The sequence below is a fragment of the Solanum tuberosum genome, unplaced genomic scaffold (assembly GCF_000226075.1).
Source record: "Solanum tuberosum cultivar DM 1-3 516 R44 unplaced genomic scaffold, SolTub_3.0 scf00297, whole genome shotgun sequence".
NCBI lineage: Eukaryota > Viridiplantae > Streptophyta > Magnoliopsida > Solanales > Solanaceae > Solanum > Solanum tuberosum.
Genome location: NW_006239220.1, coordinates 186,590 through 205,681, shown reverse-complemented (window position 1 = coordinate 205,681; position 19,092 = coordinate 186,590). Strand labels below are relative to the sequence as shown.

Below are 19,092 nucleotides of genomic sequence, written 5' to 3'. Positions count from 1 at the left end.
TATATATATATATATATTTATTGCCACTAAAAGCTGTCTTTTGTTATAATGGTAGTACATGATGTAATACTCAAGAAGAACAATCTAAAAAATGATCACGTAAAAGGACCAAATTCAAAGAGTAATAGTTTGATTACTCAGTTGATCAAAGAACTTGAGGAGTTGATCAAAGTTCAAGCTGATTAAGGCTGAAGTACTTGATGAACAAAAGACAATATAATCTCTACAAGAATTGACATGATGCTAGATAATATTTCACTCATCCTATTAAAGAACATGTTTCCTAAATTCCTAGCTATCTCTTGTGTCTGTTCTAGTTTTGTACCTTCTAAGACCTTGTTTAGGATGATAACTTATTTTTCTATGGTTTGTACTTATGTAACTATTTTGTTTGTTAAGATCTTCATGAATTTAATGGATTCATTGATGTCGTTCAAACTATATTTTTAATTGGGACTAAAGCGATCGATGTCAAAATATAATAACTCAACTAACTACGTTGAGATCGAATTTCATAGGGAATATTGTTGTAAATTTTTATAATTTGGTATTAAAATTCTAATGGTAACTAGTGTTGGAGATTGGGGGTTTAAGTGAGAAATTACTAACTACTTTAACTTCTAAGATTTTAACCAATAATATAAACTAGGGTTACAATTCTTAGATCATGAAACTCAAACAAATAATCTAATATCAACTCATTCGGGTGTGTTCATTGTGAAAAACCAACAAATATATATGTCTGCTAAAGCCTCTTGGTCAAATTAAAAGAATATCACCCTATGTCCTAGTCGATACTTGAATATTAAATTAATTTGTTCATTTATCAAAAGCCTCAGTTTAGCTACCATATCACTATCTGAAGCTATTAGATGTAGGTTGGTATCTCCAAATATTTGTTAATAATTTTTTTCCTAATCTTAACCTCTTCTGTCAAGCAAGTGATCAGAATACGAGTGAGTTCTTAATATTTGCAACCATTAAAAAAATAATCTTTACAAAAGAACCTTAATACACAATGGCCATCCTTCCATGATAATTTAATATACAAAATTAAATCTATCATCATCATCATCTTTGTTCTAAGTTCCATAACCCATGTTATGAGCTTAGCTACTCATAACTAGTTGTAAATAATAACTATCACAATCCGTTTAAAAAAATGATTTACTTTTTTGTAGGCTGTTTCAAAAGATGGCCCCTTTCCATTTTTTAAAACACTTTAATTTAAGCTTTACACGTGACATATTTAAGGCCACAAGATTAAAAGACATTTTGGTACATTGAACATAACTTTAATTTAGGACCGCAAGATTGATGTCTTCTTTATTTTCCTAAACTCTGTGTCAAGTCAAATTGATTTTCAGAATCGACAAATTCCAAAGAAAAATCACCATTTTCAACATGATCATGAATAAAATGATGCTTAATAACAATATGCTTAGCCCTAGAATGATGCACAATATATTTAGATAAACTAATAGTGCTGGTATTATCACAAACAATAGGGACAGACTCATACGAAAGATCATAATCAGGTAATTGATGTAGCATCCATAATAGTTGAGTACCACAGCTTTCCACGGCTAGATATTTTGATTCTGTGATAGATAAGGCAAACAAAGGTTGTTTCTTACTGTGCCAAGAGATCAGAGATTGACCTAGAATTTGGCAAGTACTACTGGTGCTTTTTCAATCATTTTTGTCCCCTGCAAAATCAACATCTAAGTAGACAATTAAATCAAGTGAGAGGAATGAGGGTATCCTAATCCCAAATATGTAGTTCCGATGAGATAACAAATGATTCGCTTTATTGCAGTAAGGTGAGATTCTTTTGAAGCAGACTGAAAACGTGCACACTTGCACACGCTAAGCATAATGTCTGGTCGACTAGCAATTAAATAGAATAGAGATCCGACCATTCTTCGATACATTTTTTCAGTATTGATACATTCTAGTTTCAAACGCTTAGAGTTAGATAGGGATTTGTCCTAGCAACTTATATTAGTAGCGGCTTTCAGACCATTAGTTTAATTCCTCTATGTTATGTTGTCTTTAAGATATTAGTCAATTATGGGTTCTATTCAGATAGTTCAGTTTTATCTTTCACATGTGTATCTTAGTTTTGTGTTGATTTTTCTATTCTTAGAGTAATGTCATGCCATGAGGCTAGCTTTAGGTCACTTGTGTCTCTAAGCACTATATCACATCTAGGGGATAGTCTCAGGGCATGATAGTCGTGTGATTGCATTTGCGTCAAAGTGGCTAAAGGTGCATCAATGCAACTACCCCAATCACGAGTTGGAGTTGATAGCGATAGTGTTTGCGCTTAAGATTTGGAGGAATTATCTGTACGGGGTCCGACGTGAGATCTATACTGATCACAAAATCCTGAAGTATATTATGAGCCAAAATTTCTTAATTTGAGGCAGCATAAGTGGATTGATATCCTAAAGGGCTACGATCTCTCTATTCTATATCATTCGGGCAAGGTGAATGTGGTAGTGGATGTCTTGAGTAAGAAGGTCGTGAGTATGGATAGTCTAGCCTTCCTTTCAGTTTCGGAGTGACCGTTGGCTTTAGACATTTAGTCTTTAGCCAACAGGATGATTCAACTTGATATTTCGGATTCTATGAAGGTTCTAGCCTATGTTGGGGTTCAATTATCTCTTTTGGAACAAATTCGTGGTAGTCAGTTTGAGCATGATGCCTTGGTGGCCCTTTAAGGGATTAACTAGTGTCTACACAAGAATTTCATGAGACCAACTCTTGTCAAAGATATCAAATATAATCTACAATTGAATGAATTGTGGCTAGTAAATTTCATGCATTTGTGTATGTGTATATATGATCATTTAATATATTATTTCTATACAAGCTAAATTTGAAAAAAATGAATGAAGTTAAAAATAAAATAAAAATGAAAGACAAGGAGAGAGTTGATCGGATGGTAAGCACTCCACTTCCAACTTTAAGGTTATGAGTTTGATTCCCCAAGGAAGCATAATGTGGGAGCTCCTGGAGAGGGGTGTTAAAAATTGGGATAGGGTGAATGGAAAAGAAATTGTTTATATATTTGAAAAGTGGAAAAAGTATTGTAATTGCAATTAAATAATTGGACAAAAAACATTGTCATTTTTGTTTTCCAGCATTATTAATTATCATTGGATCCAGTCCTACTATAGGCTTTAGTGACATTTACAAAGAGTTCTAAAATGTAATTGTCACTAATAATATAAGTACCTCTAAAAACATATATTTAGTAGCAATCAAGTTATTGTCATTAATTAATAGCCATCGAAGATCATTTTTAGTGCAGTGTACATGGATAAGTACGTGATACAAATATAAGATAATTAAAATTGCATGTTATCATCATAAGTAATTTTGGAATTTCATCATGTCATTTTATGTAAGATGACTAGAATAAACACCCAAGTATATCACACACGTGCATGAAGCTTGAAGAAAATACATATATGTTGAGTTCAACTGATGTATTTCTCTGTAGATTGGCACCATTCTTCTAATGTAGGAGTCACCACTCCAATATTTTTCATGTCAACTATGTTGGCTGATGTACAAAGAGAATTTTGAACATGTTAGTAGCTTGCAATGCTATGTGAATTATCCTTAAATCTTGTTCTTTTGTTTTTCCTAAAAGTCTTATATTTTTGATAAATTTTGTGATAATTTAAATAGCGTCATATAAGTTGAGACGGAGGGGAATCAATTAAAAAACGAAGCATCATACCACGTGTGCTTGGTCCATGAAAAAAAAAATCAGGCCCGCACATGAGGGGGCATGTTGAGAATATTATTAAATAGTAAAAGTGTGCTCTCTCTAAAAGCTTAAGTTTTTAGATGAGATGATCACATGTACACTTCAACAATTATTGTCACTTATATTACGCTTTAGCTAGTTTACAAATATATAAATTTCATTTAAATTTTTTTGAAGATTTCATGCATAAACTATAACGTACCGAATACCAAAAAAAATGCATATCATATACCATAATACCAAAATCACAATATTAAAAATTTCGATATGAAATGGAAATTCGATATATTTCATACCATGCTCACCCCTACTCGATACATAGGTTAACATGTTATCTGTTTGCTCATAGACATTTATCACTTAACTATGATTAATTAAAGGGCTAATTTTAATTATTTTTTAAAAATAATATATATCTATAATAGCCAAAAGTTATAAGAAGTATACCATGACTATACGATATAGCTTGTCAAAAGTCATAGAAAGTATAAATTGATTATACAATATATTTTACATATACATGAACTATACGGTGATTATAATAATACTTTCAAAAAACTAAATATAACTTAACTATATATGAAGTACACACTGACTATTCAATCTCGATGAACTTAAAATTACCTCTAAATAAGTCTCAAATTTTAGATAAGAAATCTTCTAAATGTTTTAATTTATTTAATATAAAATTAACGATTTCATTTGCGGTGTCGCATTTTAAAGAAGAAGACGCAGAAGCTGATGGCCTTTTTTTTTTGGGGGGGGGGGGGGGGGAAGTATGGTTGAATGATCATATAAGGTACTTTTTATAAATTGGGCTAAGAAAAACTTATGAACTGATATTTTACATAATTTATCCTTAATTAAATCACTTAATCATGATAAGTTAAATTGATTAATTGATATAAATACTTAATACAAATAAATAATTATCATCTCTTGACATATTTGAGATAAAGGGACAAAAATTATGAATCAAAAGGGATATATGTACATCTATTGGACCAGTTCCAAAGAATCAGGCCCAACCAAGAGAACCTAGCTTTACCTTCTTCACTATTCAACTACCATTATTTTTGCGCATTTTACAGAAATCTCATACATTTGGTGGTTAATTACATCACATTCCAAAAGGTTTCCTAGCTATAAAAAAATTTGGATTTTTTAGTGCTCTCGTATATATTTATTGGTTGTTTGATACACTGCAAATGATACATTACTTAATGGGAGGGATGTATCCGAGAGGGGAGAGAATGAGATGTATTTGAGAGGGGATGGATGTATTTGAGAGGGGCTAGGGATGTATCAGAGAGGGAATATGAATGTATTCAAGAAGAGATAGGAATTAGGAATGTATTCGACAGGGAATTTTTGTAATATTTTTAAATGGGAGAGAATTTTAGAGATTTTAATGTCTTAAGTTATTTATTTATATAATTTTTCCACTACTTTTTTTTTGTCTATCATATTAGAGAAAATTAGATAAATTTTCGTTGGGTTAAATTTCCTTGCACAAAATAACTCAAGTATCATTAAATACTTAAAATGGCTGTTCAGCCACTTTTAATTTCCAGCAAAGTGCATTTTTGAGTTGTGAATCATTTTCGATAAATGTTAATCATTAGTGAGTAATTTATACATCATAAGACGTAAAATATCGAGAGGGACTCATATCTAGATTTCAGACTGCATAGAAGAGATTTTGAGTTGGTCAAAATTGAAAGATTTCATTAGCATTTTCAAAGCTTAATGTTAAAATTTGACTTACCACAAATATAAATCGTTTTGAGTGAATAATATATCAAAAGACTTCGAACATTCTTTATGGACGTATGGGATATGATTTGGTTATGCACACACATTACTTTCCTCTCTCCTCATTAATTAAGTATCGAGAAGTTTCAGAAATATACAATTACCTAATTTATATTGCAAAAATATTGATTATAACTTATGTTACAAATCTCTAGCTCAAAATACGAATTGGTATACAATATTATACATCTGATATACAACAATATTTCATATTTTATTTTATACAAAAAATGTTTAAAAGTTTGATATACAATATTATACAAAATTGTAAAAGGTGTTTATACACTCATATACAATAATATACATTATCATATATGAAAAATAAATTGTCTTTCTTCCTTGAATCCAAGCATAAGATTCACCCTAAAACATCTCAAAAGCTACACCAAATCACCTAAATTTCATATTTAGGCTCGTTAATATGTAACTAACTATCTTTTGAAAAAATACACACTTAAACTGACTTATTTGAGAAAATCATTTTTAAAATTTTGAAGCTTCGAAGCTTCAACGAAATGTCAATAGTATTTCATAGTAACTACAATAATAGAGATAAAACAATGACTTAATATATAAATTTGTCCAAAAGCAGGAATCGCTCAATTATATATACATATGAGACCATTCATTTCACTCCAAACAAGCAAACCAATAACTTCATCATTGATGCAATAAACTTCATCGCAAAAATTGTATATCACCAAATCATATAGTAATGAAATCACTAATAAAATTTTCAAAAATGAGTAGAGACTGAAATGCAGGTGGATGCAGATAGAGAGAAATTGTTTCGAGTGTGTTTAATAAAAAAGAAAAAAAAATATCAATAGATTAATGACTAAATTCGATAAAATTTAAAAATCTTTGACCTATTTTAATACTCAATTATACTTTCAAGTAATTATCTCATGAGATATTTTCACATCCACACAAAAATCAAAATCATACATGACTCATATTGTTTCCTAAAATGCTAGGGAGTAATTCTTAGGGCACACCAACCGTAACCTAACTAGTGTTTTTTCACACATAGGTGGTCATCAGGTTGAGCATGATGCCTTTGTAGCCCTTTGAGGGGTTAACTAGTGTCTACACATGAATTTGAGACCAACTCTTGCCAAATATCGACAGACATCAAATATAATCCACATTTGAATGAATTGTGGGTGGTAAATTTCATACATTTGTATGTGTATAAATAATCATATAATATATTATTTTTATAGAAGCTAAATTTGAAAAAAGTGAATGAAGTTAAAAATAAAATAAAAATGAAAGACAAGCGAGAGTTGATTGGATGGTAAGCACCCTCATTTCCAACCTTAAGGTTCTGAGTTCGATTCTCCAAGAAAGCATAATGTGGGAGCTCCTGGGAGGGGTTAAAAAAAATTGGGATGGGGTGAATGGAAAAGAATTGTAATTGCAATTAAATAATTGGATTAAAAACAAAATAATTGTTCACTTTTTTTCAATATTTTTTGTTTTTTTGGGGTGGTTTTCGTGGCAATTTTAATTAGGGATGTGCATCGGTCAGTTTGGTTAGGTTTTATGTATTATCGGTTCGGTTTATTGGTTTTCGGTTTTTAAATACGTCAAATCAATAACCAAACCAATAAGAGATTTTTTATCGGTTTCTTTTTATCGGTTTTGGTCCTTAATGGTTCGGTTTTCGGTTTAACCAATAAGAAAATACTTATAAAATAAATATATGACTTCTCTAATAAATTTGACGCAACAACACAATAATGTAATAAAAAAAACTATACAAATGTAACACAAAGAGAAATTAAGAGGAATAGGGTACTTATTTTAGATTTTGACGTGCTGTATATATAATGTGAAGTTGTGAACTAAAAGTCACTTTGAAGTGTGAATTGAAGGCTAAAGGATAAAGACCGTAACTAGTAAGGTATTGAGATTAATATATAATATTTATGTACAAGTAAATATAGTAAATTACTAGGCTTAATGGGTTATCGGTTTACCCAATAACCCATTATTAAAAATCAATACCGAACGCGATAACCCGATAATTTTTTTTTATAAAACCATTAAAAAATCCATCAGTCCAATAACCCAATAACAATAAACCAATAACACTTTTTTCGGTTCGGTTTATGCACACCCCTAATTTTGATACTTTTTTTCTGGCAGCATTAGTCGCCACAAAAACTAGACCTTTGGTGACGACTTGTGTTGTTGCCGCGGAAAAGTATCAGTAGTATAGCCAACGACCCGTGGGTCGCCATGACAGGTTATTAGTGGCGATTTTGACTTTCTGTGGCGAGTTGTGTCCCCACAAAAAGGTTTTTTTCTTGTACTAAATGTTGCTTGTTAGTTGTTTGAAGTTTTGTGAATCCACAACAAAAATCTAAAAGCAAACTGCTTTGCTCCATTGTCATTCTTGTTTACCAACATTAGTTAATTATCATTGGATCCAATCCTACTGTAGGCTTTAGTGGCATTTTCAAAGAGTTCTAAAATGTAATTGTCACTAATAATATAAGTACCTCTAAAAACATATATTTAGTAGCAATCAAGTTATTTTTCATTAATTAATAGCCACCGAAGATCATTTTTAGTGCAGTGTACATGGATAAGTACGTGATACAAATATAAGATAATTAAAATTGCATGTTATCATCATAAGTAATTTTGGAATTTCATCATGTCATTTTATGTAAGATGACTAGAATAAACACCCAAGTATATCACACACGTGCATGAAGCTTGAAGAAAATACATATATGTTGAGTTCAACTGATGTATTTCTCTGTAGATTGGCACCATTCTTCTAATGTAGGAGTCACCACTCCAATATTTTTCATGTCAACTATGTTGGCTGATGTACAAAGAGAATTTTGAACATGTTAGTAGCTTGCAATGCTATGTGAATTATCCTTAAATCTTGTTCTTTTGTTTTTCCTAGAAGTCTTATATTTTTGATAAATTTTGTGATAATTTAAATAATGTCATATAAGTTGAGACGAAGGGGGAATCAATTAAAAAACAAAGCATCATACCAGTGTGTACATCAGGTGTTGCTGCAGCTGTTGCATCAGTGATAACTGAGACATGCTTATAGTCCAATGATACTGCATCAAACACAGTCTGTCGTATGCAATTTGGAGTTTGGACACCTACAAAAGAAAAAATTAAAAAAATAATAAAAATAATAAATAATTTATTCACATATTATTTATAGGAGTTTCAAAATTACAAACCAAACGCTATATTAAAATTATAAATGAAATAATTTACCTTCTAATCAATTATCAAAAATAGTACTCCGATCCTATTACTTATACAAAAACTTATACCTTCATGTCTCACCTCCAAAACAGCTCGCTTTACCATGTCCAAAAAAGTTTACTCATCTTGTATATCTTAGTATGTTGTATATAGTGATTTTTCAGTTGAGTTCATGTTTAGTGTATTAACAATGTAAAAGACTTTTATATAATCAGGTAACAATGTAAAAGATCTTTATATAATCAAGTTACTCAAAAGGTACTCGTAAATAATTTTATTTAATTACATAAATGTTATATACCCCCTTTGTTTTAGTTTTAATTTTATGACTTGATACGAAGATTCAGAAAAAATTGAGTTGTTAATTGCTCTTTGTTTAGGTACACCCTTATTAAGAAAACTACTCGTTTCTAGAAAGTAAGATGTATTTTTACTCATCTACCCTTAATAAACATCTTGAAAAAAAAATATAATTCCAGTATTTAATTAATTACCAGTGATGACCAAATCTGTTATGCCATTAGTGTGAAGATATGAATGAAGGTGTGTGTTGAGAAAAGCACTAAAACGTGTTTTGACCAATTTGTAATCATTTTCTTCAATAATTAGTCCATCAACAAGTTCAGCCCCAACACTTCCCTTTGATGCCACCTTTGTTTTGGCAGCAGTATAAAAGTGACGACGAAATAATTCAACATCTCTCCCTAATGGATCAATCTCACGTACAACCTACACAAAATAATGTCATAATATTGTTAATTGTTGGTCACAATTATGTTGTTAGAGGAAATTATCTTACTTTTATAGATAAGGTTAGGCATAATACATAAAAATGACATTTTACTTGACTTCAACTGACTTAACTTTGAATATATACAAATAGGCACTTAGAGCCTGTTTGACATTGCTGTTCCATAAGCCTTGTTTTGAAAAAAAAAATATTTTTTTTCTGAAAAAGTAAGTGTTTGACAAAACTGTAACAGTGCTTTTAAATAAAACCATAAACAATTTTTCGACTGTTGGAAAGAAGTTATAAAGTTCTGCTTCTTAAAAAAAGCAGAAGTATTTTTATTTTCAAGACTAAAATGTCCCTTCCATATATATATTACTTAATTAACATATCTCATATGTTTGGTTAAGTTTCATTTAATAATTTTATTTTTAATTTTTATATAATAAATTTTATATTTTATTTTCCATTTGCGTATTATTATTTTATAAAATTAGAAAACAAGAAAAAGGTAACAACAATATTTTTGTAAGATTACGAAAAAAAAAAAGAAAAAACATAACAGTTAAAAATTTCTACCCTTCAAAAAATGTATAATATTGATTGAAAATTTGAATATGAACATTTTATTTTAATAAAATAAAAATTAATTTAATTTTTGTAATAGATGTTTAAACTAGTTTCTCTTTATAAAATAATCTTAATATTAAAAGTACATTAATAACCCTTAATCGTAATTTGACTCCCAAAAGCACTTTTTAAAAAAAATTAGTCAAACACAATTTACTTATTAAAAGCACTTTTCAAATGAATTAGTCAAACACAAATTGTTTTTTTTTCAAAAACACTTTTTTGAAAAGTTTTTTTTAAAAAATGCTTTTGAAAAAAAGCAGTTTTTAGTAGCAATGTCAAACAAACTCTTAAACTTGTATAAAATTGAACAAGTAGACACATGTGTCCTATGTAGCATAATACACGTAGGATGTCACATAGAACACAGAATTGTCATATAGGGTGCCATGTAGGACGAATGTGTCTCTCGGTAATAAGAAAATACATAACAAATCCACTAAAAATCCATCAAAGAAAATGAAAATTTAATATAACTGACTTAAACTTGTTTAGAATTGAGGTGTAGTTGATTGACGGAAAGTTATGAAAACAAGAAGGTTTTGAGATAATAAATGAAAAGGTCGAAAAAGATCGATACCCAAACTATATGAATGCCACATTTTCTTGCAACTTGAACAGCCTTGATAACGTTGGGGACGATAGCTTCACCTCCTTTTACTTTCACTGGCCCACCTATAAAGTCTTTCCGGAAAGATATAAGCAAAGGCGGAGCCAGGGTTAAGAGAATTTTTTGTTGATAGCGGGGCTTAAATCCACAATTACACTAGTGTGTAAAGCATTTTCACCGTCCTTCCTTACCATTGAGCTATTAATCAATTTTGCTAGGAGTTTAAAAGTTAATATACATATATATATATATATATATATTTATTAAATTGTCTAATAAAAATACAGAATTTGGATTCATCCGAATCCACAAACCTCCACCTATCTCTGCCACGGTATATAAGTATATTTACAAGTTATCTAGCTAAGGTGTGTTTATTTAGTTTATAACAAGAGAAAAACATCAAATTAGTAATTACCTGCATGTCTATGACAAGTAGAGCAACGTTCTTCCATTTTCCACCACCATCTTCTAACGCCATTTAATTAATTTTTAGTTGTTACAAACTATGAATCAAATTCACATATATAGAGAGAACAAACTGATGACAAGAAGATTGGTTTGGCATGTACTATATATTATGGTACTAAAAGATGCCACTGCCATGGCCCAACAATCAATTGTCTCTTGCTTTGTTTTTAGTTATCTTTTTGGTCTTGTTCGAACGAACTTATTTGAATTCGCACCTCATTCGTGAAAAGAGCTCAATACCATATTCTTTTCATATTTAGAGTTTGAGCTCAAGCCAGAGATCTTTGATTAAAGGAGGAGAATGTTCTCGATGCACCACATATCAATGTGTTTCTTATTATACCTTTAGTTTTACTTTGCGTATTATTTTTTATTAATATATTTTTAAAAATAATGATATATCTTTTATATTAGGTTATAATTTTTATAACTTCAATTAGAATAAATATTTTTAAATTAGGTTATAATCTATTTTTAAAAATAAATATTTTTATTCTAGCCTCACAATGTAACTTTCTGTCCAGCCCCTCAACAACGTGTTCAAATAAAGATCGTCGCGTGGAAAACTCGTTTTCTTGAGGGGTTGTCCCCACTGGTTTGTGAAAGCAATGGGAGACTTGCTCCATAGAACCCCTCCCCCAGAGACTTTCGTCCCCGGACTGTCAGCAATGAACCCGCACTGTATAAATTGTTTAATATTTTTCTTTTCTAGGTAAGTTTGATACTAAAAATAAAATTTATAAATACAAATTTATTTTTTCATCAAGTTATATTAATTTAATAGATAATGACTTAAAATTGCATAGACCCTCAACCCGCCCCACCCTGCATTAGTTTCTAAAAAACCCACTTCAACCCGCCCCACATCCCTCCCCGCCCCGCATAACCTTAAACCTGCACCGCCCCGCATAGCCATAAACCCACCCCGCCCCACATCGTTGACTATAAATAGTGAGGTTCTTCTTCACTTTTTACATTGAATTTACTTCTTCTGCATATATTTTCTTACAAACAAAATCAAGTTTTAGGTGATTTACTGACGACAATTGGTATCAGAACAAGAAATTTTTTTACCAAAGTAAGCCATTATGCAAATTAATTAACCAAAATAATATGTTTTTTGAAATTTTACAAAACTAGAATAAACGTATTTGGCATTAACATTTTAGGTATTATTTTATTAAAATAAATCAGTAACAAAAAGACAAAAATCTGACGGAGTTAACAGACCTAAAACGTTACTTTCAAATACGTTTTATTAATTCGCTACTCAAAATCACGTTTTATACCTAAAACGTTACTTTCAAATACGTTTTATTAATTCGTTACTCACAATCACGTTTTACACCTAAAATGTTACTTTCAAATACGTTTTATTAATTCGTTACTCACAGGAACGTTTTAAGACTAAAATGTTATATCTGACTTTCACCACCATCAACCTCAATAGTCACTCCCACAACTCCTCCGCCCCCAATTATTACGACGCTCTTCTTCCTTATTTCTCCGACGACTTCACAAACAACCTCTGCGTTTCCGTAAGCAAAACTCTTTTGCTGGCATTTCAAACAGTTGTCGTCTTTGCTATGTTTGTCACTATAAATTTCCCACTTTTTCAAAAATTTCTTTAAAAAAAATATTGAATTGATTCTTGGAATTTGACTTTCTTCCATAGATAAGATTCAAATTTCAATGAGTGATTTCGATTAACTTGTCAGTTAGGTATTTGACCAACTAATTTGAAACTTAAATTTGAAGTTTCTGGATGTAAATCTTACTAAAAGGTAAGATTTCAATTACAAATTTGCAATTTCAGTTTCTTACAAATTAATTAAAACATAGTAACTTATATGTTTACATTTTATTTTTAAAAAATTCATAATTCCAAAGTTTACATACATGTGCAGACACGCAGTTATGTTTTAGCCTCAATCTGTAATTGAATTCTAAAGAGTTCTTATGGTCAGTAACGTTTTAGTCATAAAACGTGATTGTGAGTAACGAATTAATAAAACGTATTTGAAAGTAACGTTTTAGGTCTGTTAACTCCGTCAGCTTTTTGTCTTTTTGTTACTGATTTTTTTTAATAAAATAATACCTAAAACGTTACTGCCAAATACGCTTATTCTAATTTTGTAAAATTTCAAAAAAACATATTATTTTGGTGAATTGATTTACATAATGACTTACTTTGGTCAAAAATTCCAGAACAAGACATAATTAACATAAATGTAATATATATCTCATAAGTTTGGTAAAGGTCTTTTCTGTTTCATGATTTAGAAGAAAAAAAATTCCAGTTGAGCACAATATCCTTATGCATCCATTTCACATGTTAGTTGTGGGGTATTCGGTGGCTTTCAATTCAGTGTTATGCATGATTCCTTGGTAACCTTTAGTTCGATCATGGATACCACATAAAATGAATCTGTGAATCAAGATTAATACATATTCGGTCAAGAGGAAAATTTTATAATATCATAACCGCTCTGATTATTTTTTATCAATCTTTCAATATGCTAATTTCAACCATACTCGTTCGTTTATATTGACATCATGACATGTGTATTAACAATCATGATTAAAATGTGTATTAATTATGACATTCAGTTAGTTAGATTCCATCTTTTCTGTTAGTTAGTGCAGTTAGTTAGTGATGTCATAGTCGGTTAGAGAGCTAATTAGTTAGTTAGATATTTTCTCTTTCTGCAGATTCGTTGATGTATATTCACACATGTATATAAGTACTTCACTACTGATCAATGAAAGGTGTGAGTTCTTATTTTACCAAATCATATTTTCCTCTCTGTTATTGCTTTCTCTCAGTTGCCAGTTATGGCTTCCATGGTTTCATCTATGGTTGAGTTCTCACCATCTGTGTAATTCTTAATAATATTACATGCGTGTTGTTGCAGATATGTCATGACATGTTTATTATTGAAGTTTGACTCGATCTTAGTGAGATTTCGATCCACATTAAATTTTCATTGTGGTGTAGTATGACATTGTTGAAAAATAAATGATTAGCAGCTTCCGTTAGATTTATGTTTCAACTTTACATTTATGTATTATTGCATTGAATTTAATAAAAAAACATTGGTGATCAATAACTACACTTTATTCTTGTTCCTAAGATATTAGGTCAATTAAGACAATTGAAGTAACAATATGTGGCTGTATGCATGGGCCTTCTTTGGTTAAGGGCTCCGGTAGTAAGTTCTTCCATTATAAAATTTAAAAAATCCAACTTATCAATGATTAATGTCATTTGATACATCATGAAGTTTCATTACATTATTGATTATTCTCAAATTTACTTGAATACTTTGAGTGTGAAAAATCAATGTAGTTGTGTATATGTGTGTGGTGCAAAGGATGGTATGCACAAGGCAGAGCAAGATAGACGTTTGATTCAGTTCCTTATGGGACTAAATGAAGTGTACACAGTAATGAGGGGAAATATCCTCATGATGAATCCACTCCCTTCTATAGGACAGGCTTTCTCACTGTTAATCCAGGAGGAAAAACAAAGAGAATTAAGCCTATTGGTCGAATGCCTACAGATTCAATCTCTTTGAATGCAAATTCTCTTGATAACAAGAGTCATGGAGGAAGGACTTTCAGGACAAATTATCAAGGAAACAGTTATGCAGGTGGTAATAGCAATTATACTGGTGGTAGAAATGCTATAGTGTGTGATTATTGTAAGAGGACTGGACACACTAGGGACAAGTGTTACAAGTTGCATGGGTATCCCCAAGACAACAATAATCAAAACTTCAGGTCAGGGAGTTATAATGGTGGTCAGAGTTTCAGACAACAAAGCCCAAACTTCAAAGGGAAGAGAGTGGTGGCAAATGTATATGGTGTTGCAAATGACATGATGAATACTCATGGAGAGGAACAGTCACAAGGCAACAATCATCCAAATGTTAGCTTCACAAAGGAACAATATGGACAGATTATGAACCTGTTGCAACATTTCCAGAATGAAAATGTGGGAGAAGATGATGGTGCCAATAATGCCTCCAGTGTTGCTGCTGGATCCATGAACTTTGCAGGTATTGTGGTCTGTTCTTTTTCTACTGATTTTGACAATCCTTCATGCAAATGTTTTGAATCAAGTGCTAATTTGTGGATCATAGACTCAGGGGCATCAAATCATATAACCTTTAACAGAACTTCCCTAATCAACATTAGAACCCTGCCTTTTCCTATACTAGTTTCACTTCCAAATGGATACAAAGTTTAAGGTAACAGAATTTGGGGATGTACCAGTCACATCTAATATCACTTTACATCAAGTATTATATGTGCCTTCTTTTAAGTATAATCTAGTTTCAGTCCATTCCTTAACAACTTCTATGAAATGCATAGTCTTGTTCACTAATGCATTGTGTCTGTTGCAGGCCCCTTCAGTGAAGAGGCCTCAGGTGATTGGTAATAGCAGAGATGGGCTCTACTTCTTGTGCTCAAAATGCCTGAAGACTTCTAATAGAATCAATACAAGTCAAATATGTTGTTGTTTTCCTAATAATAGTCTTTTTTCTTGTTCTAGCAAAAATAAAACATGCAATTCTTCTTCTGTCAAACCTTCTACTGCACATAAATCTCATAGTGTTCACAACTCTGTTCCTCTTGTGTGTACTTCTCCTTCCAATAATATTGATGTCTTGTTTGACCATAATTCCTGTAACAATTCTGGAGATAATGTAGACTTGTTGTGGCACAATAGACTTGGCCATGTACCTTTTGTTAAAATGAAGAGTATCACTGCATTACCAGCCACTTTTTCTCCCAAACAACCTTTTTCCTGCAACATTTGTCCAATGGCAAGACAAGAGAGATTACCTTTTAATCACAGTACCAGCCAAACCAAATCCATTTTTGAACTACTTCACAGGGGACCATATCATGTGTCCACATATGACAACTACAAGTACTTCATTACATTAGTAGATGACTACAGCAGGTCAACTTGGACCCATCTTTTAAGTACCAAAAGCAATGCCTTACAAGTTCTGAAAAATTTCATAGGTCTGGTGGAAAATCAATTCAACACCACAGTCAAAAACATTAGGATAGATAATGGTCTGGAGTTTACCAACAATGAAACACACCAATTTCTTTTATCCAAAGGGATCATTCATCAGAAAACTTGTCCATACACACCACAACAAAACAGTGTGGTGGAAAGAAAACATAAATATTTGTTGGAAACAGCCAGAGCCCTTTTGTTTCAATCTAAACTACCTATAAGGTATTGGGGAGAATGTGTTCTGACAGCCACCCATCTCATCAATAGACTTCCCTCAAGTCATCTGAAAAATAAATGCCCCTATGAACTGCTGTATAAAAGAAAACCAAATTATAGCCAACTTAGATCTTTTGGGTGCCTTTGTTACCCCACTGTCCCGAAAGTACTTAGAGACAAACTTGAACCAAGAACCACCCCACACATTTTCCTGGGATATCTTTTTGGAACAAAAGGTTACAAGGTAATGAATCTGTACATTTTCCTGGGATAACTTTTTGGAACAAAAGGTTACAAGGTAATGAATCTGGCTACAAAGAAGATACATGTCTCCAGGGATGTGATCTTTCATGAAAATGTCTTTCCTTTTACTTTGTCAGCTGAAAGCTCTTCTTTTCCTTCTGTTTTGAGGTCTATTCCTTCTACTGATTATACTGAATTAGCCTCATGTGATAATTGTGTAAGTGACTATAACAATGTAACTGATACAATTCCCATTCATCCACCTGACCACACCATTGAGGATCCCATTGCACAACCACCTCCTGTCCTTACCATTACATCTCCAACACCACCACCACATGTTCCTTCCACAGTAGTGCAAAGAAAATCCCATAGAGTAAATAAAAATTCCACAACATCTGAAAGATTACATTGTCAACATTCCTAGCCTAAAAACCTGTTGACATCAACACACAAAACATACAAAATCATCCCACTTCTCTTACTGCCTTGTTTACCAAACACCACCATGTGTCTCCTGATGTCCTTACATCTAACAGTCAAGCTCTTGTTGAGAATGTTTGTCATGATAGTGAGCCATCATCATATGAGGAAGCATCACTGAGCCCTGCATGGCAGAAAGCCATGACACAAGAATTTGAGGCATTGTATGCCAACAACACTTGGGATCTTGTCAGTCTACCAGCAGGCAATTGGATGTAGATGGGTGTACAAAGTTAAACATAGAGCAGATGGAAGCATAGAAAGGTTCAAGGCAAGACTGGTAGTCAAAGGATATACACAACAGGCTGGAATAGACTATACTGAAACCTACTCACCTGTGGTTAAAATGACTACTGTAAGAACCTTAGTAGCATGTGCTGTGAAGAAAGGTTGGGGTATGTTTCAACTTGATGTTAATAATGCTTTCCTTCATAGAGATCTCCATGAAGAGGTGTATATGAAAGTGCCTCAAGGCCTTGAGATACCTAATCCAGGTCTGGTTTGTAAGCTAAATAAGTCACTCTATGGTCTCAAACAGGCCAGTAGGCAGTGGTATGCCAAACTGACTGAGGCATTATCATTCAGGGGTTACACACACTCACATTATGATCACTCACTGTTTTACAGGAAGGCCGGACCCTTGGTAGTGTTTGTTGCCGTATATGTAGATGATGTTATTTTGACAGGCACAGACACAACTGAAATTGTACAGCTCAAAGTGTATCTAGACGACACTTTCAAGATCAAGGATCTTGGCAGACTCCATTACTTTCTGGGCTTAGAGATACTTGACACAACAGAGGGGGTTCTTATTTCACAACGAAAGTTTGTTTTGGACTTACTCAGAGAATATGATTGCTTTAATTATGCACCTCTGTCTTCACCACTAGATCCTACTGTCAAACTAAGAGCCAAGGAAGGTCCTCCTCTATCTGATCCCACATTCTATAGGAAGTTGATAGGCAAGTTGAACTTCCTTACTAATACCAGACTGGACATAGCCTTCAGTGTTCAACAATTGAATCAGTTCATGCAAGATCCTAGAGCTCCTCATCTACAAGCAGCTTATCACTTTCTTAGATACCTAAAGAAGGATCCTACTTTGGGAGTACACTTATCTATGGACCCTGACTGTACAGTTCAAGCCTTTTGTGACTCAGATTGGGCATCCTGTCCAGACTCAAGGAGGTCAGTCAGTGGCTATTTAGTACTACTTGGGAACAGCCCCATCAGCTGGAAGTCCAAGAAACAAGAGACTGTTTCCCTATCATCAGCTGAAGCAGAATATAGATCACTCAGAAAGGTTGTAGGAGAGTTGACTTGGCTTCACAGGTTGCTTACTGAATTGACTGTTCCTATCTCTTCTCCTATTGCTGTTTACTGTGACAGTCAATCTGCTATTTACATTGCTCGTAATCCTGTGTTCCATGAGAGAACTAAACACATTGAAGTGGATTGTCACTTTGTGCGCAATAAGCTTCAGGAGGGGCTCATTTCTCTGCACCATGTATCCACCTCTGACCAACTTGCTGACATTCTTACCAAGGCTCTCACAGGTGTCAAACATTCAGTCATTTTACACAAGTTGGCAGTGAAATCATCACCTCCAACTTGAGGAGGGGTATTAACAATCATGATTAAAATGTGTATTAATTATGACATTCAGTTAGTTAGATTCCATCTTTTCTGTTAGTTAGTGCAGTTAGTTAGTGATGTCAGAGTCGGTTAGAGAGCTAATTAGTTAGTTAGATATTTTCCTTTCTGCAGAATTCGTTGATGTATATTCACACATGTATATAAGTACTTCACTACTGATCAAT

The 19,092-nt window shown here is 32.3% G+C and overlaps 2 protein-coding genes across 2 annotated transcripts; one reads left to right on the top strand and one right to left on the bottom strand.

The window, feature by feature from the left end:
* Positions 1–8,170: 8,170 nt before the first annotated feature.
* On the bottom strand, positions 8,171–11,359 carry LOC102601317 (probable inactive nicotinamidase At3g16190). The gene is made up of 5 exons (XM_015314427.1): positions 11,240–11,359; positions 10,792–10,899; positions 9,346–9,580; positions 8,623–8,739; positions 8,171–8,441 (listed from the first exon to the last, which is right to left on the bottom strand). The coding sequence occupies exons 1-5, from the start codon at positions 11,300–11,302 to the stop codon at positions 8,356–8,358; spliced, it is 609 nt and encodes a 202-aa protein (XP_015169913.1). The 5' UTR covers positions 11,303–11,359; the 3' UTR covers positions 8,171–8,355.
* A 6,259-nt stretch (positions 11,360–17,618) lies between these two features.
* LOC107063023 (uncharacterized mitochondrial protein AtMg00810-like) lies at positions 17,619–18,887 on the top strand. The gene has a single exon (XM_015314419.1). The coding sequence runs from the start codon at positions 17,619–17,621 to the stop codon at positions 18,885–18,887; it is 1,269 nt and encodes a 422-aa protein (XP_015169905.1).
* The last annotated feature ends 205 nt before the right edge of the window (positions 18,888–19,092 follow it).